Source organism: Brachionichthys hirsutus, unplaced genomic scaffold (genome assembly GCF_040956055.1).
Source record: "Brachionichthys hirsutus isolate HB-005 unplaced genomic scaffold, CSIRO-AGI_Bhir_v1 contig_708, whole genome shotgun sequence".
NCBI lineage: Eukaryota > Metazoa > Chordata > Actinopteri > Lophiiformes > Brachionichthyidae > Brachionichthys > Brachionichthys hirsutus.
Genome location: NW_027180576.1, coordinates 28,307 through 53,059, shown reverse-complemented (window position 1 = coordinate 53,059; position 24,753 = coordinate 28,307). Strand labels below are relative to the sequence as shown.

Genomic DNA, 24,753 nt, shown 5'->3' with positions numbered 1-24,753 from the left:
GCAGTCGAGCTACAGCTCACAAAGTCCTTCAACTGTGCAAGTGTTTTTGTTAGAGAAAATAACACTGGGAATTTCTCACCAAACCAGCACAAATAGGATTCACAAGGATGAGGTTATGGTCATTGGTGTCATTCTTTTTATACAAATTATCACAAAAGCACTTGTACGTTGCGGCCATGTCATCTCAAAATGTACATTTTGGGCCCCTTCTCCTGGCATAAAAGATTCAAAATGTACAGCGTGACCAGCTGGACCCAAAAACGTCATAAACTGTTCAAGTGAATATACATTAAAACATGAATTCAGTGGTGAAATAGCTGGTTTAAACAAAATAATGTTCAAAAAGTAAAGTACATCAAATATATCCATGACGAGCCATGAAAACAGGATGCAGATCTCAGAATGGAGCTGCGAACTTTAACAGTGTTACACGCACACTTGTCTGGAAACGTCCGTCTCATCCGTGCGTGACTGTCGGTGCAGCCACGGGCAGCTCTCAGTGGCCGTTCAGGATAGTCTGCGACGCTGACGGAGCGGTCGGGGGCGCGGCCGAAGAGCCGCTGGGTGCGCTGGTAAAGAAGTTGTCTCCCCTCAGTTCCAGATGCTCAGGGAGCTCCAGCTTGACCTTAGCCTCCTCAATGTCACCGGTGATGGCCAGAATGAGGGCTTCTATCAGGAGCAGGGATGCAGAGAAGCCAAATTCCATTCGCAATTTAACTTGGTTGCTTTTATTCTGCACTGATGTGTGTTCTGTGAATGCAATGAAAGCACAGCAGGGCCTTTGCTCTGCTTCTGACCGCAGAGGTAGGAGCTGTTGCGTTAAACAATTGCCCCCAAAATGACATGTTAGATAACACGCTGCTCTGATAAAAATGCTTCCTTTGGTCACAGAATAATGGCACGCTATCTGGAATCAGATATACGAGCCGTGTTGCTCCTCCCTTACATTCTTGTGAGTGAACAAACAAAGCGTGCAGCGCGAACAAATGGATTTTGTTGCTCCGCTGTTTTGTGACCTCTGTGTGAAAAAGGCTCGGAAGCCATGACGGGTTGTGGCAAAATAAGCTCTGGAGGCTTGAAGCGTAATACGTTCAGAGCGAAGGGCCGTCTTACCGAGCGAGCTGAAGCTCCTCTCTGGACGGACGTAGCCCACCAAGACAACGCTGAGGATCTCCCCATAAAAGTCCTCTTTGAACGTGTGAATCAGATGGGCCTCCTAGAACCACAGAAAAGGAACAGCGGCTCAACTATGAGGACCTTGAGTCAATATAAAGGTTGCTGGTATTTCCTGCTTGGGGTGACTTTCACTCGCCAGGTAGAAACAACAAATCTTAAATGGTTTGCATCTTTCATCCCAGAAGTTCTCCTGGTGAGCAAAGCGGCGACATCGCTCCGCTACCCGTTGCAGTTAACGTGCGCTGGCTGATTTCCCCCAGCTTCTCCTTAAACACAGTCAAAGAAACGACCTTTCCCCCTCCCCTTCTACAGCATCTTTAGAGTAGAATGCAGTTATTACCGATGAACAAACTAAACTAACATGGGAAGTGTAATGTATCTAGTACCTGCATCTAGTATCTGCAGTGTATTAATGTGTACACAGTTACTTATAGTTATAAAAGCACGTCTGAACTATCCCCAATAAAGAGCTGTTATTTCCCCCTCCAGTTATTCTGCAGGAATTATGATTTCTAGTCAGTACTGAGGTATTTGTATTTGTGTCCATCACTATCCTGGACTGTCAAAGACAAACTTTTTTTTTTTAATGGATTTTACATTTACACGCCTTCCGTCTGGCGAAAGACACGACAATTTGCTTGCACTGAACGCTGCCTTTCTCGTACCAACCATGGATTTCTTGATATTTTTGTAGAAAGGGTTCCAGCCGATGCTCATCACCATTTTGTGAATATCACCAGCACCAACACACGCCCAGCCATAGTAGATTCCAGTGTTCAGGTCTGCTGGAAGATTGTCCACCACGGAGTCCGGAAGATTGGCTGAAGAAGATGGGAGACAGGAAAGTTGCGGTATTTAATAGGCTTTGTTAGCTAACAGCGAGCATCAAACAGCTGTTAGCAGCAGCAACAAAGCTAACGGTCATTATCTTTGTAAATAACGATTGATGCAAACATTACGACGTACGGAAGTCACAGATTTGTTACAGGCACTCACTCACCAGTAGGAATCCCCAGCTCTTTGCTTCCTCGTCCGAAGCCTTTGATCACCTCTCCGCGGCAAAAGTAAGGGAGGCTCTTCATGGTTTGCTTCCCGGACAATGGCTGGTTTACCTTGGGATGGACCTGCTCGGCACTGAATGACCTCGACCCGAACGAGGAAGTCGAGTAGGATAAAGCAGCCAAACGCCGCTATGGCGGAGCACCTCTTCGGCAGCGAGCGAGACTTAAAAGTTTCTCTTGTAAGAGCTTCAAAGGTCGCCTTTGAATCTGCGGCTTCGCCTGCGCTAAGCCGGAACCCGTTCGATAAGGTGAACGTTCCCTCAGCTAACGCTACGCTAGCTAAGCCAATTACACTAGCATCATTAGCAAGCGCCCCGCTCCTCTTTGTTTGAAGTTAGAACATCTAAAGGATAACTTGGCTACTATCGCCGAGTTCTCCTCCCATAAACACAGCACGTAATGTTGAAACGACGAAGCCCTGCTGCCGGTCACAGCGCGTCCTCTTCCTATTTGCGTCAGCAACGCCGCCGCAAACGTGACGTCATTGACCGCGTGACCGGACCGGAGGTCGTTTCGTCATGCTACAGGAAATGGAGCGGTTGAAATCGATTATTTTTTTCGAAATATATTTATACGGTCAAATAATTTGTATGTGACACAGATATTTAATGTTTTTGATGCCTTTTTGTTTCATGAAGCACTAATTAATTTTATAAATGCCAAACTATCATTATAAAAATGTTTGAATGCATGAGCTGGTTTATATGATGCTTTCAGGTGTTCTAGGAAATATAGGAACTAAAATCACATTTTTAATAATTTAAATATACTGTATTTGATCAATAATAATAAATAGAGTACCGGCATTCATATTAGTACAGTTGTAAATAATGAAACTATGATACAGAATAATATGTGAAGTGCGTGTAGTATGATCGCAGTAGTATAACACATACTGTAATACTGTACTACTGCTACTACTACTACTACCACCATAACTAGTATTGCGAGTCATCATAACTACAATTCTTATTTTTTACAATAATTTATGGAAGGAATAGCTTTATGTTTTGCATAATTGTCCGTTATGGAGAATCTGTCTATCCTTATTCTTTTGCTACCATTAAAGTATAAAAAGCAGAAAACTGGTTTGATTTTTCAATATTTTAAAGTAATGAGCTGTGTTTAAATCGAAGAAAAATACATTCGTTCATTCATTTTCTTACCGCTTTTCCGCTTTGCGGGTAACGGGATGTGCTGGAGCTTATCCCAGCTCGCTATAGTCGAGAGGCAGGGTTCACCTCGGATGGGTCGCACGGAGACAGACAACCACTCATGCACAGACGTACACGCTGCGTACACACATTGAAAACATCACACAGTTTTGGTCTTGATATCATTTCAGCGCAGTGGCAGATAGATTTTCATCATCACTACTCCATCAAGAAGACTCTGGAGTTTTTTTTATTGAATTTAAAACCGTGTTCACTTTTTATTGTCTGTATTTCTGTATTTCTTTGCTGTTTTTATATTATGTATACTGTGTAAAGCGATTTTGAGTTTCCAGAAAAGCTCTATATAAATAAAATGTATTATTATTATTATTATTCTGTGGAGCTTGCATATCCTCCCTGTGCCTGTGTGTAACATAAAGTGCTCCAGCTTCCACCCACAGTACCAAAACATGCAATATTGGTGAATTGGTGAAGATGTGAAGGTATGAATATGCCATGTGTCTCTCCTAACCTTAGTTGGGATACCACTATGCCACCCAGATAGTAAAGAGGAGAAAACCACAACTATATCTGTAGGTTCACTTAATATTTTGAGATATCAGATGTTTGATTTTTATGAGACACATAACTATAAAACTCAAACCTCAAAACCATTTGAATAACAAGAAAAACACTATTTGATTAAAAACCTGGCCTTCAGAACAAAAGCCCAAAACAATAGCAAATACAGTGTAGTATTTGGGACAATGCTGTTCCATTGAACAACCAGCCTTCTAGAAGTATTATATTATTTCCAAAAAATAGCTATAAAAGTGTTAGGAGTATAGCATTTAAAAAGTATTGCGACCTTCAAAATAGTGACGTGTCGGTCGCGACCAAGCGGGTTCTAAGAACCGGCTCTTTGAAGTGAACGACAAGAGCCGGTTCCCGTCAATGGGAGCCGATTGGGAGGCAAAAAGATTTTTCTATCAAAGTCTAAAGTGATTGGTCGAGATGTGTGTGGTCGTCTGTGTTTCCACAACGAGCGGCGGAAGGGGGGGGGGGGGGTGTGCACATGCAGCACAGCGAGCGGACGAAACGAAAGGGAGGCAGGGAGAGAGAGAGAGCTTTAGACTAGAGAGGGTAAGGAAAAAACAAGTGATAGAAAACGTGGTAAAATCTGGACACATTTTAATGCGTAAGCTCGTATTTGATCTTGATCTTATCCAAAGAAGTGCAGACCCACTGAGCTGGTGGGAGTCCAGGTGTTCGGTCTACCCACGTCTTACACGTGATGACACAGAGACTGTATCATGGCAACATCTGTCCCCTCAGAGAGAACCTCCAAAACAGGACAGATCAAAACAGAAAGGAGAAACAGGATCAGCCCCTCCAAGCCAGTACGGTTTTTATGCATTCTAAGACGTGTACGGCGTAGAAGAACATCTGTACGGGAAAACGCAAATTTGTAGCGTCCGTCAGACGCTGAAACAAGGACGAGATGGGCCTCAGAACAAGCTTTTATTAATCGGTAACCCCGCCGCTAACAGGACAGATATCCTCTCCCGTCTCTCTCACCCCCTCCACGCTCACACACACCCCGCCCCTCCTCCCTGGATGCCTTCACTGACTCTCTGCAGAGTAGGAATTACGAACACAAACACGAACTTTTACAGTACCACCCGGTCTGCACCGAATATCAAGAAACGTGAAAAACATGTTTCCCAATCACAAGCCAGCAAAGGTTTGTATTTTCTGTCCCTGTTTGAAATTTAAATTACAAGCATCATTGATCGATACTTAAGTTTGGTTTACAAAAATAAAAATGCTAACGATTTCCCCCCCCGAAATATCTGTTTCTTATTTAAAAATTTAAATTACAAGCATTATTAATGGTTATTTTAGTTTAGTTAAAATATCAAAATTAAACTGTATCCTAATTAATAATGTCCAACTATGTACATAAATAAACGCATTTGAAAAAAAATATATGGTGTAAGGTTATTTTGTATTTTGTAAGGAAAAAATCAACGGTTTGTAAGGCCATGGAGCCTTGGAGGTTGACAGTTGCTGCTGCAGAGAGGAGCTTCTCCAAACTAAAGCTTATAAAAACTGACCTGAGATCCACGATGTCACAAGAGCGTCTCAATGGACTTGCTTTAATAAGCATAAATCATGAGCTTTCAAGACAGGTATCATTTGATGATACCATCGATGCCTTTGCCACAAGGAAGTCCAGACGTGTAACATTTTAAATGTAAGCTATCATGGCTAAATTATTTGCTATGTATCTGTTTTGCATTGTTTGTGTGGAAGCTGTCAGGACTTTTAATTTCCTCTTAATCTGAACAGTAACCCTGTTTTATTTCTGTTTATTTATTTTATTTTATTTTATTATTATTATTTGTATTGTATAGCGTGTGCTAGTTGTTTTGAAGAATAATTAAACTTTTAAGGTCCGTCATATGGCTGTTGTTATTAATGTTTTATATATATAATGTTTGCTGTGTATGGGGGGGCGCAAAATCATAATCTCGCCTAGGGCACCAAAATGGCTAGGGCCGGCTCAGCCTGAGCCACTTGGTTTTCTTGAATGCCATTCTTCAGTAAAACAGTAGAACTGTCACCTGATGCTGCTTTATCTTTTACACTTTTTAATTTATGTTTTCTTGATGTGTTGTTTGAGATTTGAGACAAATTGTTAGAGATTTACATGCAGAGATTTGACATTGTTCTCTGTGAGATGTGTTTGGTTTGGTTTTGTATTTTATATTATATAATATGTTTTTTGTAGCTAGCAGTGCAAAGAGGATTTAAATAAAGACATTTAATCAACATTTGATATATTGTATGCTTTTACATTAGTAGCTAATGTTACACAATGCACATGATTTTGTATTAAATTAATTTTGTCAACAACAACAACAAAAAACCTGAGGAGCCACTTGGGAGCTCGGCTCTTCTTCGTGAGCCGAGCCAAAAGAACCGGCTCTCTTAAAGGAGCCGGAATGACCCATCACTACTTCAAAACACACTCTTTAAAGATAAACTTTCAAATTGTTGGCTTCTGTAGTGAAAATGCTGTACATCCTATTTGTTTAACTATTAATTAAAAACCTCTTTCCCAACTTTACCTGACCTTGATAAATGATGAAATGTTTTATTTTGAAAAAACATTGACAGGAAGTCTTATTTCCGCAGCTGGCTCTGCCCTTAATAAGTTTAGACTTAAGAACATGTGTGTTCAAGCTGTTTGGAATAACGAGAGGCAATGCCAGAGGCGGACAAGGATGAACAATTAAGCTGATCTGCTGCGTGTGAACTCGCAGGTAGGACGTGCTTCCATGTTCCGTTGCTCTCTTTGAATTAAGTTGTAAATTATGTTTCTGATTTACTGGGTTTTTGACTAATCTTGACTCACTCAAAAAAAAAAAAAAAAAAATGCTTTTACTTTCTTTTAAGTATTTAACAGCAAATCCTGTTCTCTAAATCCATGCTGTATGTGGTATTCTAGCACTGTCTTACTAAATTTTAAATAGAGGAGCTTTCATGATGAGTGAATAGCTGAGAATTCAGAATCTCATAAAGGACAGTCTGTTCCTTGATGACTTACCCTTTACTGGAATGTACTATACCTGGAAGAACAAGTTTATCGAGTAAAAATCAGTGCACAAAAATTCAAAGAAAGTGGTGGTGGGTTTTTTATTTATTTATTACATTCGAAGACGAATGAGATGCACCTTGTTTTGTGGTCACATTTACATTTTTTACATGGTGGCAATTACAAAATGAAGGTGTGCTTGATACTTATCTTTGACATGGGTAGTCAGACAAAATTTTATATCATATAAAAATGTTTTTTGGCACATTTCATAACAAAGAAACAAAATATAATGGAATTTGTCCTGTTACATGCTTAGTGTTCTCTTTTGGTAAAAGTCAGGCTATCCTACGTAATATCTACCTTATGAATTTATTCCACGGTATGATTGTCTACTGTTTATTCCTGAATCCCATTTTTAAAAAACGTTTATTTTTATGTCTTTCTTTCTTTTTGATAATGAATCTTTGAATGGGAAAGGACTAGGGATATGTTTGATAAACATTAACTTTGCTCTATGGTCACCTTTGGTTTTACCTTAACAAGCCTGTTTGGTTTTTGTTTTTTATTTTTCTCTTTTTTTTTATTTACCTTGTCTGCATTCGTGCTCCACAGTGACGCACATAACGTCAGTCACTGCTAGAGTTCTATGCAATTTTTATTCCTGTTTGGTAAGGGAGTGATGCATCTTATCTTTTTTTCCAGGGGGCAATAAAACATGGAATCACTAATCTGACTGGATCCATGTAATGAAGAATCCATTTACACTGCAGAACTTCGTAAACATTTAAATTTACAGCCATGCTATAATGTGCAATAAATCCCATAATGTGGCATTGACCAGAAAACACTGTGCAGCAACAGCTTTTTAAATCAAGATTTTATATTGAAGAAGACTACTTTAGTTGCTCTAAAAGCCTCTCACGTAATGAAGCTGCTGAAACGAGGCGTGTTGCAACTGTTGCTGAAAAGTGCTTTCATTCTGGTATCATTCTGGATGCTTCTGCAAGTCCGGTTCTATGCCAAGGGCAGGCATCTTTCTGTCCTTTGGGGCTTCAGGTGGTTGGAGTACACAGGTGCCGATGGCAGACCAGAGAACGTGTGCAATTGTTCGGCAATATTCCGGGGAAAACTGGAGGCAATAGAACAGGCCAAAATGTTGGCCATCTCAAGAGATTTCCGCAAGAGTGTTCGAGTCCCTGATGAGTTTTATGTCAATACATGTAAAAACTGCAGGTGTGTAATTGTAAAAGTATAAACCATTACTACAATGTACTGAATTTAAAATGGGTTTTTTTTGGGCAATTTATTGGATGTAAGCTTTCTAAATATTATCTATTTGCAGGAAATTCAAAATAGACAGGAAATACATACTGTTCCCATTAAGTCAGGAGGAAGAGAATTTCCCATTGGCTTACTCTATGGTTGTGCATCAAAAGGTATGTAAATTTGAAAAGTAATTTCAAATACAGTGTCACAATAGAGTGTCACAATTCACATTAAATTATGAGTGAAAGGGAGACGCCATCTATTATACAAATTAAGTTTGAAGTATATCTATCTATGTATATATATACATGTATGTATGCATGTACGTGTATATAAAATCGCTATCTATGAGAAAAGACCAGTGCAATGTTGTCTGATCTTCAACAGGGTAAGTAAAAAAAAAAAAAAAGGTAGGTAATCAGGTTATTATTTTCATCCTTGATTGACAGACTCGAACAGGTTTGTAAAAACGCGAGACCGAACAATGTTTAACGAAAAGAATTTTATGGATCTGTTTCCTGATCCCACCACAGAATCTTATCACTCCCTTGTCTGTCCTGAAGGTCATTCATTATCTTCAAAGAAAAATCAGGGAAATAAATTAAGAAAGTCTCGAGATATTCTGTTAACTCGCAAAACACAAGCAGATAACGAAAACGACATCCTAAGCAAAGTTAATCATAATATAAAGAAATGTTGTCAAAAAGTCTTTTTTTTCTTCTTATATTTTAGGTGCAGACTTTTGAGAGACTGCTGCGGGCGATCTATGCTCCTCAAAATTTTTACTGCATCCACGTGGACACAAGTGCAGAGCCTTCAGTCATCTCTGCCATCAGTGCCATTGCTTCCTGTTTCCCTAACGTCTTTCTGGTCAGCAAGCCTGTGAATGTGGTCTATTCTGCTTGGTCTCGCGTTCAGGCTGACCTTAACTGTATGGCTGACCTCTATAATATCAGCACAAAATGGAAATACTTCATCAACCTCTGTGGCCAGGACTTCCCTATAAAAACCAACTTGGAGATTGTGAAGACGCTGCAGTCGCTGAGGGGCGGCAACAGCATGGAGTCAGAAAAAATGCATGAATCTAAGAAGTGGAGAGTGTTAAATTCTCACCAGATAGTTGATAACACAGTCCAGGTATGGAGCTTTATGTTATATATCTCTGTTCATTATTTGCATTTTTAATATTACGCAGCCTTTCTGTTCAGATTGGCCTTGATGAGCATCACATCATATGAATTAACCATTTAAACATTTGTCAGGGGACTGGACAAAAAAAGGCACCACCGCCATTCGATCTGCCTATTCTGTCAGGAAATGCCTACATTGTGGTTAACCGAGGCTACGTCCGCAGCGTGTTGGAGGACAACCGAATACATCAACTGATTGAGTGGGCCAACGATACCTACAGTCCCGACGAGTTCATCTGGGCTACCATTCAGCGAATGCCTGGTGTTCCCGGATCAACAAGGCCCAGCATCAAGTATGACATGACAGACATCAATGCACTTGCACGGCTGGTGAAGTGGAGTTGGCACGAGGGCTCGGATAGATCACTTGATGCAGTGTACCCAGAATGTCAAGGCAGCCATGTCAGGGCAATATGTGTGTATGGTGCAGGAGACCTCAGCTGGATGCTTGAACAGCATCACCTCTTTGCCAATAAGTTTGACGTAGATACAGATTCTATAGCTGTCTACTGCTTGGAGAAGTATCTGAGACAAAAAGCATTGTCTGAAATGCAGTAGATGCGTCAAGAGTTTACTTTTGCACTACATAAGGTAGTGAAATGATTTCACAGAGAGGTGTGTATATATAAAAGAGAGACTGTTAGGGAGGAAAACACATATTTTTAATGAATTAAACCATGTCACATATTTGACAATAATTTAAGACATTGCAAGCAAGAAAAAAAGTTTACAAATATAGGAACTCATGCACACACAAACCATTGGAAAATTACAATTCTGCTTTTCAGTCATCAGATTAGAGCAATCTCAAACAGTAGTAATACACTACTGCAGCTTTTTAATGATTTCATGCTGTATTATACCAACACTAAGCAAGTTTAAAGAGTTCACCAATTCTTTAGTGTGTAAATCATATTTCTTTTAATTTAATTTAAGTACTGATGTTTGTTTTGTCTTTCAGTCCCTGTCTACTTTTATAAGCTTTCATATATAGACAAGGTTTGGTCGCATCAAGCTCATCATCCTACACTTGCACCTAACATATTAATTTATTCCTTGGAAAAAGTAAATAAATAGTGGATTAAAAAGAATTTAAGATAAGTACTCGTGAATAAGAAGGAAACATTTTACTGTCCATGTGTTACTTAAATGTGCTATTTTAGAGATGGAGAGGCAAACACCTGCAGTGAGCAACATGTGCATTATGGAGGGTTTATTTTTTTATTATGTGAAATATTTGATATTTAACATTGTCAAAGCAAAGTGAGAGTAAAAAAAACAAACTATAATATAAAAAAAGAATCACCCTAACCTCCATAGTACGCTAGACTGTGCCTCGACAACAATTTTTTCATTCCTCATCTCTGATACACACACACAATTTTTGAGTATTCAGATCCAAACAACCTCAAACTGTTGCAAATGACAACATGCAACATTTTACTGCAGGTACTGATATCTGCTTTATGTTTTGCTTCCTTTACAAAGTGGTCCTTAATTTTCTACGCAAGTCTTTTAATGATTGTATTACATGTTGAAAGAGGTTGACAAGGTGTTGCAACATGAACTGCCCCATTGGTATGTGACAAAACAAAATGAACAGGTTTGTACAGTTCAGTGTTATCCTGTGGGTGTATCTGCATGTTTGTGGGTGGGCTTTTCCATTGTATAAGATTTTTATTTTTCTATTTACAAGGTCTATTTTTTATTCTTCGAAGTGAATTACGTAGGAATGAAATAATTAAAGATGAAGTTATAGAAATTAAAAGCTATCAATCCATGATCTGTGTTAACATACAGTGGGAGGGGATAAATCATTGTCCCTTCAGCACAGTGACAGTCTCTGCATTGTAAATGCAGTCGTATAATTCAGCACCCTCAAGTTTGCACTCCTCTCAATAAACAAGAAAATGCCTGATGTTTTGTAGAACGTCTTCCTTTCTAAACCTGGCGCAAGTAGTTGGTGTAGTGTTGATTACATGCCAATCACATCATCCTGCCAGGTGGATCACAGCCAGATGCTTCAGCAACACGGCTGCAGCACATTGCGGCAAACTAGCAGGCAGCAATCATGTCATTGTCAAACAATGGAGTTCCCCTTCTTGTCAGCCCTGGTATGAGAGGAGGTGAGACCGTGAGAGAGAGAGAAACGGATGTCATGAGATTATTCAGTAAACTAAACAGTCATGAAGTTCATACCTCTGGAAATACTAAAAACAAGTCCAGCTGCAGATGATGTATGGTCCTAACTGAAATGAGACATTAACTAGAAAAGCACTCGGAGGGTGCAGACCTCCGCTAAGCAGCTCAATACGCTCAAAATTAGATTTACGGTACTCCGTCCACATGGTGATCTGGATAATCAGATTGTTCTTGGTATCTAAATTGTTCTTGGTATCTTTACACATCCAGATTAAATTTATTGGTGAGGGAGAGGCCCCCATCCTACGTGACTGTGTCAAAGTCCATAAACATTGGTCAATAATCAACCGAGAGATTGAGGAGATAATTACCGTAATTAACTGCAATGTTAAAGAAACTTCCAAAGTGATCCAGGATCCAGGATCTCTTCTGGATCTGTGCCAGAATTTAATCATATGTTCCTGGTAATTCCCAACATTTCCTGAACATTTCATCCAGAACTTTGAGTTCTAGCACTGCTCTTAAATGTATAGGGTGGATGATGAAAGATGACTGAAAGAAGACACTTCTCCGTGACAGTTTGGCTATTTCTTTTTTCTGCCTTTATTATTTTTTTATATACCATTGTGTATATATATTTATTTAATCTATATAAAGATTTCCCATCAGCAGTTGTTAGTTATTTAAATGATTGCTTTAAGGGTTATGTCATTGCCCATACTTCTTTTTTGTTGATTGACTCAGTTTAGTTGATCTAAAATTCTGCTCTGCCAACCGATGTCCTGCCTCTCTGTCTCTTGAGCTGCTTTTACAGTGAATTGCATTTTTCCATTTCAGGATGAATACATTTCCTTTTCCTCTTGTTATTTGTCTCTGAGTCCACTCCCTGACAGAGAAAAATGACCCACGACTTACTCAGTTGCTGTGTCTTTCAGTTTCGTATCCAGTCTGGTTAGAAAGCAGAGAACAATAGTTAGTAAAAGAAGTAAGGTCTGACCCTTTTGCAAGAATAAAAGCTTAAATTTAAACTTTATTGTTAAGAAAAGGATACAGACGACCTTGAGACATTTTTGCAAGTCTATTGATTTCTGGTCTGCTAAAATGTGCCTGGCTTTATTATGGAGTGAGATTACAGAATGTATTATCGTACTTGCCAATCATGATAATCTTAGACAAAGAATTCTTGTATCAGTGATTTTTGTTTCCTTGTTCCCTGTCTCCAACAAAGGGAGAAATCGGAATCTCTATTATTCTAGATATCATTTAGACCTGTCAAATAATAGCTTTTGACAGGTCATGATTATACATGGGTTGTATTAAGAAAGATGGATCCTGTTATACAATTTGAAATCCCTAAATAAACATCTGCTTATATTTCTGGAAACTAAAGTGAAGACGTAAGAAAATAAGTAGAGATGAAATAAATATTACAGCAACAAGAAAATCTTATTGTCAGTAGATGGAAAATATTGTCAGTTTATGGTTCAAATAATTTACCATCACTGTGCCGAATGCGTCGTTTCCTCGTGTGTGGCCATCAGAAGTTGAATTGCATATTTATATCCTTTGTTAAATATCAAAGTATATCTACCTCCAAACGGACACAGGCTGACTCACTTGACAATGTTGGGTGGAATGTGGACATACTCCATTGGGATGATGTCTCCAAGCTCCTGCAGACTATGCACATACTTGATCTTACTGCTGAACTTGGAGCTGTAGAAAACCAGAATGATAAATGTCCGTAATGTGTGTTCACATGAGTTCATTCAAGTAGAGTGATGGGGTAAGCTGACCCTGGATTCCCAATGGAATCAATTGGTCTTCTTAGAAATAGATGAAATACTGTACTGTATTTTTTTATTTTATTATACTGACGTCAAATACTACTGTAATAAACCCATAGATGGGAATAGTCAAATACCGTGTCCTGGAAAATCATACTTGTTAAGTGTACACTTTCTGTCACTATTAATATTTTCACATCCTTTCCTGCATAACGTGTATTCTACAGCTTGGGGTGTCATCTAAATATAAAGTAGAACAGTGAGACCTTATGAAGGGTCTGGTGATTCCCAGCAAAGTCCGAGTGAACCAGGACGGATGGACAATGATGAACATTTTCAGGTTTTTCTTCAATCTGGGAGACAAAAGCAGAATAAATAAAGCAAAAAAGTGTAACTTATGAACAAATATTGCTCAAGACGGATACATCTAACTCATTCACTTATTATAAAGCGCAGATAGAGGATAGATGGAAGAGGAGTTTAGGCAGACCATATGCTGAAGAAATCTCACTGCATTATCACAGTAAATGGGCGTGCAAAGTAGACGCACACTATGCAAAATCTTCGTTTTGAATCGTTTAAAAAGAAGTTGGTACAGGTGCGCCATCTGCTGGTCTATATACAAAACTGCTGAGGCGTGATGGAATTAAGTTCTATAAGTATTATATGTGTGGAGAAGGTTGATTTGCTGTGGCGACCCCTCAGGGGACAAGCCGAAAGTACAGCAGTCGTAGTGAAAAAAGAGAAACGGGCATTATCTGGTTGAGGAACATAAATCATTGTGTGGTTAAACATCGCAGTTACACCTCTATACATTACCGGTGCGCGTCTGATCATTTTACCTCCTGTCTATCATTTGGTAGCACTTTTTCATCCATGTAAATCCAGGCATCCTCCTGCGAGGCGTGGCACCGTCCAGGTAAACAATCATGTAATCCTCGGCCACCATGAGCTCCAAGGTACTGATTACATACCTGCACACATATGGGATTTGAGAACTCTGTATGATGCTCGTGTTAGACATGAATGTGTGTGACAAGTCTGGCCAGTGGAGTGGATGTTGTTACTGATGGCCGTACTTTGTGAATGAAACACGGTTGGGTGAAAGTTTCAGCTTTCTAAATGATTCATTGACAAGTCCCTGTATTTTTGTTCACACAGTGTACTGTTGTTTTACTCACAGAAAAAGGTTTTCCATTATATAATTGTAATTGTCACAGTTGCTGTCTGGTAGGAAACATGCTGCAAACACGATGATGGCATGCTCTTCAGCATAAAAACCTGAAAAGATAAATACAGAAAAGGCTTGCTAATACGGCGGATGCAAATTTTATAGTCTTCATACTGATCATGATTTGGCGTCGAAGCATCTTCTGACCCTCCACCTCTCCACATGTAGTGCACGTTGGACTTATATGTGTCCTTTCAAGTCAATGCCTCAAATGAGCAGGGAGGAAGTTTTTACTGTAATGTCCATAAAAATAATGATGAAATTCATCGTTCATTATATTAAATGGTTGAAGAACATACTGCAGAATGCTGAGGAGGCTGCAAACTCGGTAAGAGAATCAATACAATTCAAAAATAAGCAATGCAATCATTCTATTGCATGTCCCTTGAATGACGTTATCTGCTGCTAAATGTTCATCAGGAATAGGAGCTATGGAACAGGAGGCCTACCTCCATGAGAAATGACTCTTTTGTAAGGCTCAATGCACTTCATATCGATACGATGCTCCTGCTCTCCCACCACGACGCTCCTCCACAACCTGCCATCCTTGCTCTCCTCAGACTCGGCATCCAAATCGGACTCCTCTGAGTCTGCTGTGACATAAAGACAGTTGACATGAACACATTTATTTGTATTTTCTCTTACAAGAATACACAATTAAAAAAAATCTTTATTTATTACACATTGGTAAAACAATATTTAGTGTACAATGTCAGTGCATTTGTGTGTCTGACTGTGTGCCCAGTTATTCACATTTGTATTTACGGATTGTCTCTGACCGTCTAAGCCGGCTTCATCCGATGTGTCCAGCTCATCTATGTTGACCTCTTGGTCATCGCCGGTATCCAAGGCCTCATCCTCTGTGTCCAGGGCATCTTCTGAAACAAAAAAAAAGACCACTCAGTGAGGCCTAGCGACGCATTCGCTGGTGGAGCTGCCAGCTCTCTCCTTCGGCTGTACACACCTGAGACATCTGCAGAGGAGGGCACATCTAGTCAAAAAGAGACGGTGTTACTTTTTATTCGAGAGATGTAAATCAAATTCTGCTGAGGTAGACACGAACAGAGTAAGTTTACCTTGCTGTTTATTTACCTTCTCTGTTACCCATCCCATCAAAAGCTCCCTCACTATTGGTCTTTTTCATCATCATCATCATCCCTGCGGCGCCCTCTGCCATTTTGGAGTGTCTGCTAGGAATAGTAGAAATAAAAGAATGAGCGACAGCATTAGATAGATACGGCTACAAATAGTACTACAAAGAAAAATAATCAAACCTTAATGGGGAAATTTGAAAGCTCACCTTTCCAGGAGAAAGTGAACATATTCCTCCGGCACATACTGTGCATGATCTTCCCTCTGAGGCTGGACATCATATTGGTAGAATGGCTGTTCCTCAAACTGGTAACGAGGCTGCTCGGATTCGTACAGACTCTGTCCATCAGCTTGATCCCGAGAGAACTGGAGTTCAGAAGCGCCCCTTAAACTGGAGTCGTCTCCATGCTGGCTTTCAGCCATATGTTGAAACTTTGAACCTGCGTCACCCAGGCTGGACTCCGTATTAACTCCATGTTTGTGACGGCTCTCGGCTTGTTCGTCTCTGTACTGCATCGCTGAGGCTGCAGTTGCAAATTCAGCATAAACATCTGTGGCATTGTGCTGCCTATTGGATCTGATATCGACGTAGGCAGGCGGGGAGCTCTGGTTTTCAGTTCTTTGGTCAATGTGGTGGTAGTTGTAGCCATATTGGGTTTGACCCTGAGGTACAGTCTCACACTCCATCCACTTGTATGCCGCATTTTCATTGGTTGGCAGGGAGTAAAATTGTGAGGTCACATCTTGGTGTCTTCTTTGAATAGAATGAAGGATGGTAAATTGGAGCAGAGAGGAGAGATAAAAATATATATATTGTAAATACGAATTGTATGCAGTAAATCGGAATCAATGAGATATATATTCAAAAATGTACAATATCAGTCAATAGTAGCAATCAGACATTTAAACAGCTCAGTTATTTCTCATTAGATTCCAAAAACAAATTAAGTCTAGTTGTGACTTTCAAAATTCAAGGCACATATACAAGCTTTAGCAAAGGTTCAGTCAGGACGATGATTGTCTGGGTATCTACCTGGCCTCTCCTCTCCTCGCCTTTACTTCCCGTTTTTGTCTCAATGTTGTTGTTTTTTCTGTGTGTAAGCATGTGTGCCGGCCGTGCCCTTCGAATTCCCTCTCCTTCGATCCACTTGCAGCTGCTCAACGAGCGGCTCTCGTATTTAAACATCAGATACATTTTGGGAGTAAGTTTAAATGAATCCTCAGTCAGAAGGACCATTGCTTTGCCGTCTCCATCCATAGTTTATTTCTGATAACAGCCCGTCATTCACACCCGTCATGCCTACTCCGCCTTAATTTATTCTCATCAGTCGCCACCACATGTCTGGACTCCAGGGTTTTTATATTGATGCTACTCTGGGCAGACACCCTTCAATTACAAGCTCCCCAAAGACTTTTGGACAGACTAATTATCACAAATCATCTGCTGTAATAAACAAAATGTCTTGATTGAAGCACTGTGATAGACGCTCCTTGTGATTGACAGGGAGGGTTAAGTGCCAGAAAGTGCAGCACAGTCGGCGAAAGCACAATATCAACACGGTGCTTTCAAGCATTTCAAACAAATATGCAATCCAAACGTTTTCTGAGGGAGTACATTTAGCACATTTGTTAGGCCCAAGGAACACACAAACATGGAATTGTTTGTTTTCAAGAAAAGTCCACGAAGTATTATTTTTAAGTGTCTGAGTTTTCAGAAAAGCGCTATATAAATAAAATGTATTATTACTATTATTGTTATTTAAGCCATAAAAAGTATAAGAAACAAGATTCTGCTTTACAAGTCAGCAACAAATTTCCTTCAAATACATACAATACCTTGTAATACATATCTGCACCAATAATATCAGTAATAATCTGCCTAATATACAGTATATATTTAATCATTACACAGACACTAACAACACAGATATTAATATGCAATATAATCTTCCCTAATACCGAGTTAAAGCTGAACGGACAGACCTTCATTGTCTGCTCTATGCTCTTATTTATGCACAGCCTTTCATGCATACACTCACACCTACACCTTGTGGAGCAGTAGGGGACTGTTACCATTAGCGGTGGTGGGGCTTCAGCAGTAATGAGGCAGGTAATGCATATTTAATGAGGCATAAGCAGTTTATAAACACAAACGGTGAGTAGCAGATTAAAGCTTGTTGCCTAACACATGAAATACAACCAGGCGTACAAGCACGGGTGTCTCATATACACAAACACACCTATTTCTGTCACCCCACCCCCCCAAACACACACACATGTTCTTTCACCAACTGACTGGATTTGAATTTCTGTTATGAACACAAGTAAATATGCTGGGAGGCTACTTTAACTGCTTTCATTTGTACTTTGTGCTCAAAGCAAATTCTCACACACCACAAATGTGCGGCTAGATATACAATCAGTATACTTTCAAGACATGTAAGATTTTCGTGTATTTTGTACAATTAATGTTTACCAACCCTTTGAGGATGAGTGCCCACGTGACACAAATTATACTTTTTTAATGAATTATTTGCACGATTTTTAGTAACTTTTTAATATACTGAGACAGAAGTAGAACAACTTTGAGATTAAGACATAAATATTTCATTTGAGAAGCATGTCTTACCTTAGAGCGGCTGAATAACTATCTTGAGAAGAGTCATGGTCTCCAAGCTGTTGTTCAGTTGGCCATTCATCACAATCATGAGTACTTTTTGGTTGTTCATCAAAACAAGTCTTAGTATTCTGCAGGAATGTGTCTCTCTCAGGGTCAAATGTCTGTAAATCTGTTTGTTGAAATGAAGAACCTCCAACTAATTCCTCAGTGAAATCCAGCAGATCAGTACGCCCTACCTGTTGTCCCTCTTCCATCTTGCTTTGTGCTGATGTCAATTTTGGTAGAGTAGTGTGATCTGTATTTGATTCTTCCTCATGCTCTTCCTCATCGTTCTCTTCTTCCATTAAATCCCCAGAAAATGGTAAACCAAGTCCCCTTTCAGGTGAAATGCTTGATTCACTTAAAGGGGTGCAAATTAAAGAGCTGGTGTGGGAGACTGAACTGTTTGTAAGTACAGGGGACTGCGTTTCAGATGTGGCCTGAGGAGTGTCCTGTCCCGCTAACTGACCACCCATGACTGGCAATTGACCAAAAGAAGTAGGACAAGTTGGAGTTATAGAAGGTGATTGCCCACCCTCGTCTGAATCTTCCATAGAGATCTGTGAATGAACATAAACCTCCTCTCTGGCTTTAAGGAAGTGGTCCGATGGATATCGTAACCACGGAGAGACACTACCAGGCACAGTGTTTGATTTATCGTGATAGTTTCCTTCTTCTGCCTGTGCTTTACAACGCACCGAGTGATTGGAACTGATCATTTCAGGTGCTGTGTGATGGTCGGTGGCATTATTAAGGCTTGCTTGGTCGTGAGATGATGGGGTATCTGCCCTGTCAGCACTTCCCCTCTTCTGGTTTTGCCTATCTTTTTCTGTGTTGTCCCGGTGCTCTCTATTTGCAGCCTGGACCTGGCTTTGTAGCACTGTGGCAGCATAGGACAGCATGCTAAATGTTTCCATGGATTTTTTTGTTCCCTTTGATTGTCTGCCAGCCGGTGTAGGCCGATCGCGGCACTCTTTCGCAACATCTTTTACAGTGCCAGAGACAATGATGTATTCCATTTCAAGCCCTGATGATGAATCTCCATCCGAATTGGACCTGAGATCATCTTGACTACCTGGGCGAAGGCTGTCAGGGCTATACTTTTGTGTGTCTCGTTCACCGCCAGAGCTGGAACTTAGAGATATGGTTTCTGTTGTTTTAGCCTCCATAATTCCAACACTCCCGCTGCTAGGATCTCCTAGTCTTTCTGAGGAAAGTCCATCCTCACTGAGGACCATTGTGCTCAGCATGTCACATGATGGTGAAACCGACTCAGACTTATTATGTTTCTCAAAAAGAAAATGGTCTCTCTCAAGAAGACTTGTGGATAATGACTGCTCAGTCTGAAAGTGAGTAGCAGTAAAGTTTCCCGGATCTGACACAGTGTCTGGTGTGTCAGTGGAGTAGTCCACTAGAACAAATGGAGAACCATGACTTGTTTGTTCTACCCATTCATCTTCCTCTGATGTTTCTTCACTTTTGTTGACATACTTAGTCTCTGTTGAACTTCCACCACTTTGAATCACGTGACCCAACTCACTCGTTCCCTCAAAGAGGAACACCTGTTTCTCGAGGTGTTGTTTGTCTGAAAAGCCTTCCTGGTATTGATTATACTTCTCATCTCTCTCAGTAGGTTTCCTCACAGCCACAAAAGGGCTAGACTGCCCCTCTAGCTCTATCATGTCTACCGCAGGGCTAGCAAAGCTTTCGGGTGAATTGGTCAGACTCCAAGTGTCAGCCCCAAGATTGTCATATTCTGAAGTAGACGTTACCATGGCAGGGACCTCGGGGCTGTCAGTACCATAGTACAGTAAAGTCCTGCCTTCTGAATGTTCAGGTGCCAAGTTAGACTGTTGGCTTTGAATACTTTGGATGCCATTATCACTTTTTTCCTCACCCTGTGTTTTACTTTCAGCCACCTCTATGACTATTTTCACATTGGGTTCAATGGCTCTCCATCTCCCTTCTGCAAAATTCTGACTGAGCTCTTTCTTCATGCATTCTTCCATGTCGATATTTTTGTCCTTTTCCATCTGGTTGTTTTTATCTGTCTCAGGAGAATCATTGGCATCCAATGAGCTTACATGACTAAGGTCCTTTCCATTATCCGGTTCTTCAGGGCTTGCAATTGTGGAGGAGCTGTCTTCTCTTATGGTGGTGTTCCACATGACCATTCCACCATCAGGGAATCCTTGCGGACTTTCCATGGATACACTTGTACCAATATTGGGGTTCGCCCCACTGAAAGAACCTGAGGTTTCAGACAAATTGTCAGGTGTCGTCAGAGGTGACAGGCTGTCGTCTCTGATTGTCATATTCCACATATCTAGTGATTCTGGGTAAGAAGTGGAGGTTCCACTATCTGATTTGAGAAATCCCTTCTGAGCTGAGTATGTCCAGAAGTCTAGGAGTTCCTTTTGTCTGTCTGCTTTTCTTCCTTGTGCCCCTTCATCCTCTTCTTTTGATGTGTCTGGCGTTAACATGCTCAGTATGACTTTCTTTTTTGGCAATAATGGTGTTTTTTCTTTAATTCCAGTGACCTCAGTTCTGCATTTTCCAATTAAGCTCTCTTCTGGTGGTGTCAACTGCAAATACTGATCCTGAAATACAGAATCTGGGTTCCAGTTGTCAAGTGATTCAGTCTGCTCAGTGATGAGACTGAGCATTGGTTCAAGGGTCTTTCGTCGTTGGTTCTCTGACTTTAAGATCTCTTCTCTGCTTTCTCCATCGGCTATATCATCAATTAATTTTTCCTCTCTGACTTCCTCTATAATATTATCTGGACACTCAGGTTCCTTGGTCCTTTTCCTGGCATTATTACTACTTGTTGACAATGCACCTGTTATGTCAAAACCAAGTTCATCCCAGGTCTCTGACAACGACGAAGACAAACTGTCCTTGTGCTGCAGCCTTTTCATCCTTTCGACTACATCTTCTGGAAAGAAACTGAGTCCACAATTGCTGGGTGGACAGCTGCCTACCACACTGTTGACTGGGGTTGGAGGGACCAGAGTGTCAGTCACATCATTGCTATGGATTTGACCGTGGTGGTCAAGAGAAGAATTTCTATTTTCAAGCCTGCTCAGTGAATTACGAGCTGAGAAATCCAGCAAGCTCAATTCTTGAAGTTCTGAAAAGCTGGAGCTCTCTGCTCTTTTTTCACTCCCTCTTACTCTCAAGTTTGCCAGTTCCCCTCCTGTTGGTGTAGATTGGTCAGTTGTATTCGGAGGGTCAAAACTAAACAGGTCGATGTTTTCGTTCTTATTTCTGCTGGAGCGGTGCTTCATTCTCTCAGGTGGGAGAGGAGGGGAAAGGGATGATAACCCCATGGAAGAAGGATTTCTCAGTAAGAGTCCTCCTGGCCCTCCTCCGGCTATATTTTCACCAATGGAGCTGTCGTCACTGAGGAACACTGAACTCTCCTTGGAGGAGCGGCTGCTGCGGATGGTAGTCATACCGCTGTCAGGGCTAACAAGATCCCCACCAACACCAACTCCTACACCTCCTGCATCCTCTCCATCATCTTCTGCTACACTATACATAGACATAAAACAACAGTTATTTAGTTTTGTCAGTCTCTGCCTAATGGCCGTGCATAAATAATGCTGAATCTCAGATTTCAGTTTTAATGATTTTAACTGCACCTGAATTAAATAAATTTGTGTTCGGCATTGAATTACCTTGTTAGTGCCACCACGTCAGTGCTGCCTCCCTCCATTCTCTCAAAATCAGACCCATCCATGTCATTGATACCTGACGATGCCTGGGAGAACTCTATGCTGCCTGCCACTCCCTCTGTGGAAGAAGTTCTGCTGCTGGGGTGGCAGGCTAATATCGAGCTCCGCCTGTCAACAAAGTGCTTGAGGAGACTCTGTATTTCTCCTACCAGCACAGGAGTACCAGAAGATAAGGAGGTGTTAAGAGGGATGTGGTATACTTGGAGACTCCCTCTGGCCTCCAGATCACCAGAGAGTGACCAGCTGGGTGACTCTTCCAACTCGCAGCAGATCTGCAATGAAAGCTCCTGTGTTGTATTACTGTAGCATATCTTGTTTGTCTAAAATATCAAGAAAAATACTGAAATAAAATAAGAAATATGTCAGTACAGTTTATATTTGCGGGTATCGGTCGGAGTTATCTCATAGAATGATGTCTAGCAAGTGGAAGCATACGAGTTTCACTCTTGCCGTATCATTTGTATGTTTGTGGTCTTACATTTTTCATTTACCTGGGTCAAAATAGCCTTGTTGTTTGAGTAGACAGCCACCTGCTGGTAGGGATGATGAAGTTCATCAGTGATGGACAAGAGAACCACCAAACCGTCATAACTATGACGTTCAGTGAAGGATTTCAGCCCATGCCAGTCATCATTCCAATCCTGAAGGAGAAACAAAAAAAGGGACAAATGAATAGAATGACGGGCCGCAAGGGATCAAGATGTACCGTATAAGACAAGCTTTGTACAGTTCCAGCATGACAAAAAACATTAAATATTGTCAAACTATTAAAATGTATTCACATTTTTAATAAACATTTCCTCACATCGTACTGTGCATGACTTAATTATTTTATGTAAAATTGAAGTTAAAAGTAAGTCTTCATCTGCAGCAATGAGAGACGATGCTTTCAAGCACACAGAGGGGTAAGAGAGACACTTTGTGATTTATTGTTGAAAATTAACTGTTTACTCTTAAAACAACCACCATGCACACATTATGGTAATTGTGTGGAAGGAAAAGTGATTGATGGATGTAAAGTTGCCTTAATTAATTTTTTTGTTTGTCAAGGAAAGTTGTTTTTTCTTTCCTTCTTAAATAATTAACACTGTTGAATTTGCAAAGCAGTGATACTTAAAGTCAGCAAAATGAGACTTGTGAATATTTGCTTGATTAATCTAAATTTGCTGGCTAATTGATTGTTTTCTGAAGTACTGAAAATTGTTGACATGCTCCTTTTAAGGCAACTTTAAATAAAAGTAGTGTATTGTAGTAAAGCCAAAAGATGAATGACATGTTTAATATTACTGTGATAATCTTCAAAACATAAAACATACTTCCTTTTTTTATTATCTCACCTGTCTAAATGGATGTTTCTGCTACATGTTGAAAGTATTTGCATTTTACAGTGTGTGTGTGGTCTTTCTCTCTCCTTGACAGTGTATTTGTATGGGTCCATCGAAAGTGATTGATGAGCACTGGAGGCGCAGTATCTGCCCAGGCTGTGTCAATATTAACCTGCGAGGATGAGGGGGCTACAATAGTCCTCCCCATGATCCTCCATCCATCCTCTCTTGCTGTCTCCCCACAATATGGCTCCTCTCACACTAGGGCCCATCAATCCTCACACATGCACACACACAAATACAACTGTCACTTCACTGACACTGCCATTTCTCAACACTGATATCCTGATGAGTGCAATGAAGCCTCCCAATATTCGTTAAAACACACACATTCATTCACATAAGTACAAACACACAAGAAAGGGCAGATGAAACAATAACGCATGCAGATGCACTGAAATCTGCCTGCAGTTGTCTGCGGCAAGACTCACTGTGTGAACAAACACGTACTATTATGTATAAAGAGGTACAACAATAAACTCTTCAGAATTTGCAATATAATATACAAAAAAAAAAATCAAATGATGCAGATACTCAAATCCTACAACCAAACCGCCTGCATATGCACACAAAACTACGCACACATATTAACACACACAGGCAGGGAAATGTAGTCAGAAAACGAGCAGAGTGCAAATCTCAGAGATAACACGCAGGGCGACAGTCTGTCTGCCATTTGGCTCTTAACAGAGTAAATTACTACTCATATTGCTTGCCCCCTCCACTGCCTCCCTCTTTCTGCCACCTCCAGATACACAGATTGCTTTTTCTTATAAATTACCATATTAGCCATGAAATCCACTTTTTTTCTGACTCCAAAACGCTTAGAGTCTGGACATAGAAACCTGTTTCTCATTTCTTTTTCTTTTTTTTTGGCAAAATAAAATAACATTTTTTCTTCACTGTACATTTTTCATCTACTTTAAGAACATTGTAATAAGAACTACTACTACTACTACCAAATATATTCGCTAGCCCCGGACACAGCAACAAAACTTTGATGTCACGTAATGGCAAACCCTGAATCTGCATCATCTCTGCAACATTGTGTAATGTGAAATTACGTGGAAAATAGGATTAATAATCCACCTCTGCACCCACATCTCCCAGAAAATTCTGAAATATTTTGCTTGTCAAAGGATCTGAACCTGCACACATTTTCATCACAATCTGCACATAAGTAGTGCATTCAAATAAACTTATATTTGCAGATTGATTTTCCACTCTTGCATGTCTGGTTAATCGCTCCTTCCCTCATTTAGTCATTAT

At 40.3% G+C, this 24,753-nt stretch overlaps 2 protein-coding genes across 2 annotated transcripts; one reads left to right on the top strand and one right to left on the bottom strand.

The window, feature by feature from the left end:
- Positions 1 to 496: 496 nt before the first annotated feature.
- LOC137916023 (riboflavin kinase-like) lies at positions 497 to 2,258 on the bottom strand. The gene is made up of 4 exons (XM_068759144.1): positions 2,177 to 2,258; positions 1,846 to 1,997; positions 1,114 to 1,216; positions 497 to 669 (listed from the first exon to the last, which is right to left on the bottom strand). Exons 1-4 carry the CDS (start codon positions 2,256 to 2,258, stop codon positions 497 to 499), a joined length of 510 nt encoding a protein of 169 aa, XP_068615245.1.
- A 5,662-nt stretch (positions 2,259 to 7,920) lies between these two features.
- LOC137916019 (beta-1,3-galactosyl-O-glycosyl-glycoprotein beta-1,6-N-acetylglucosaminyltransferase-like) lies at positions 7,921 to 11,741 on the top strand. Its single transcript, XM_068759142.1, has 4 exons — positions 7,921 to 8,228; positions 8,338 to 8,431; positions 8,994 to 9,398; positions 9,524 to 11,741. Exons 1-4 carry the CDS (start codon positions 7,921 to 7,923, stop codon positions 10,007 to 10,009), a joined length of 1,293 nt encoding a protein of 430 aa, XP_068615243.1. The 3' UTR covers positions 10,010 to 11,741.
- The last annotated feature ends 13,012 nt before the right edge of the window (positions 11,742 to 24,753 follow it).

Bases quoted from the DNA above. Each gene is read 5' to 3' on its own strand.
- LOC137916023 (XM_068759144.1), bottom strand. From the start codon at position 2,258: ATGAAGAGCCTCCCTTACTTTTGCCGCGGAGAGGTGATCAAAGGCTTC. The intron at 1,998-2,176 runs GTGAGTGAGTGC...CATCTTCTTCAG, and splicing joins AGAGCTGGGGATTCCTACTG to CCAATCTTCCGGACTCCGTG. The intron at 1,217-1,845 runs GTTGGTACGAGA...CTGTGGTTCTAG, and splicing joins AAAATATCAAGAAATCCATG to GAGGCCCATCTGATTCACAC.
- LOC137916019 (XM_068759142.1), top strand. From the start codon at position 7,921: ATGAAGCTGCTGAAACGAGGCGTGTTGCAACTGTTGCTGAAAAGTGCT. The intron at 8,229-8,337 runs GTGTGTAATTGT...ATCTATTTGCAG, and splicing joins AATACATGTAAAAACTGCAG to GAAATTCAAAATAGACAGGA. The intron at 8,432-8,993 runs GTATGTAAATTT...CTTATATTTTAG, and splicing joins CTATGGTTGTGCATCAAAAG to GTGCAGACTTTTGAGAGACT.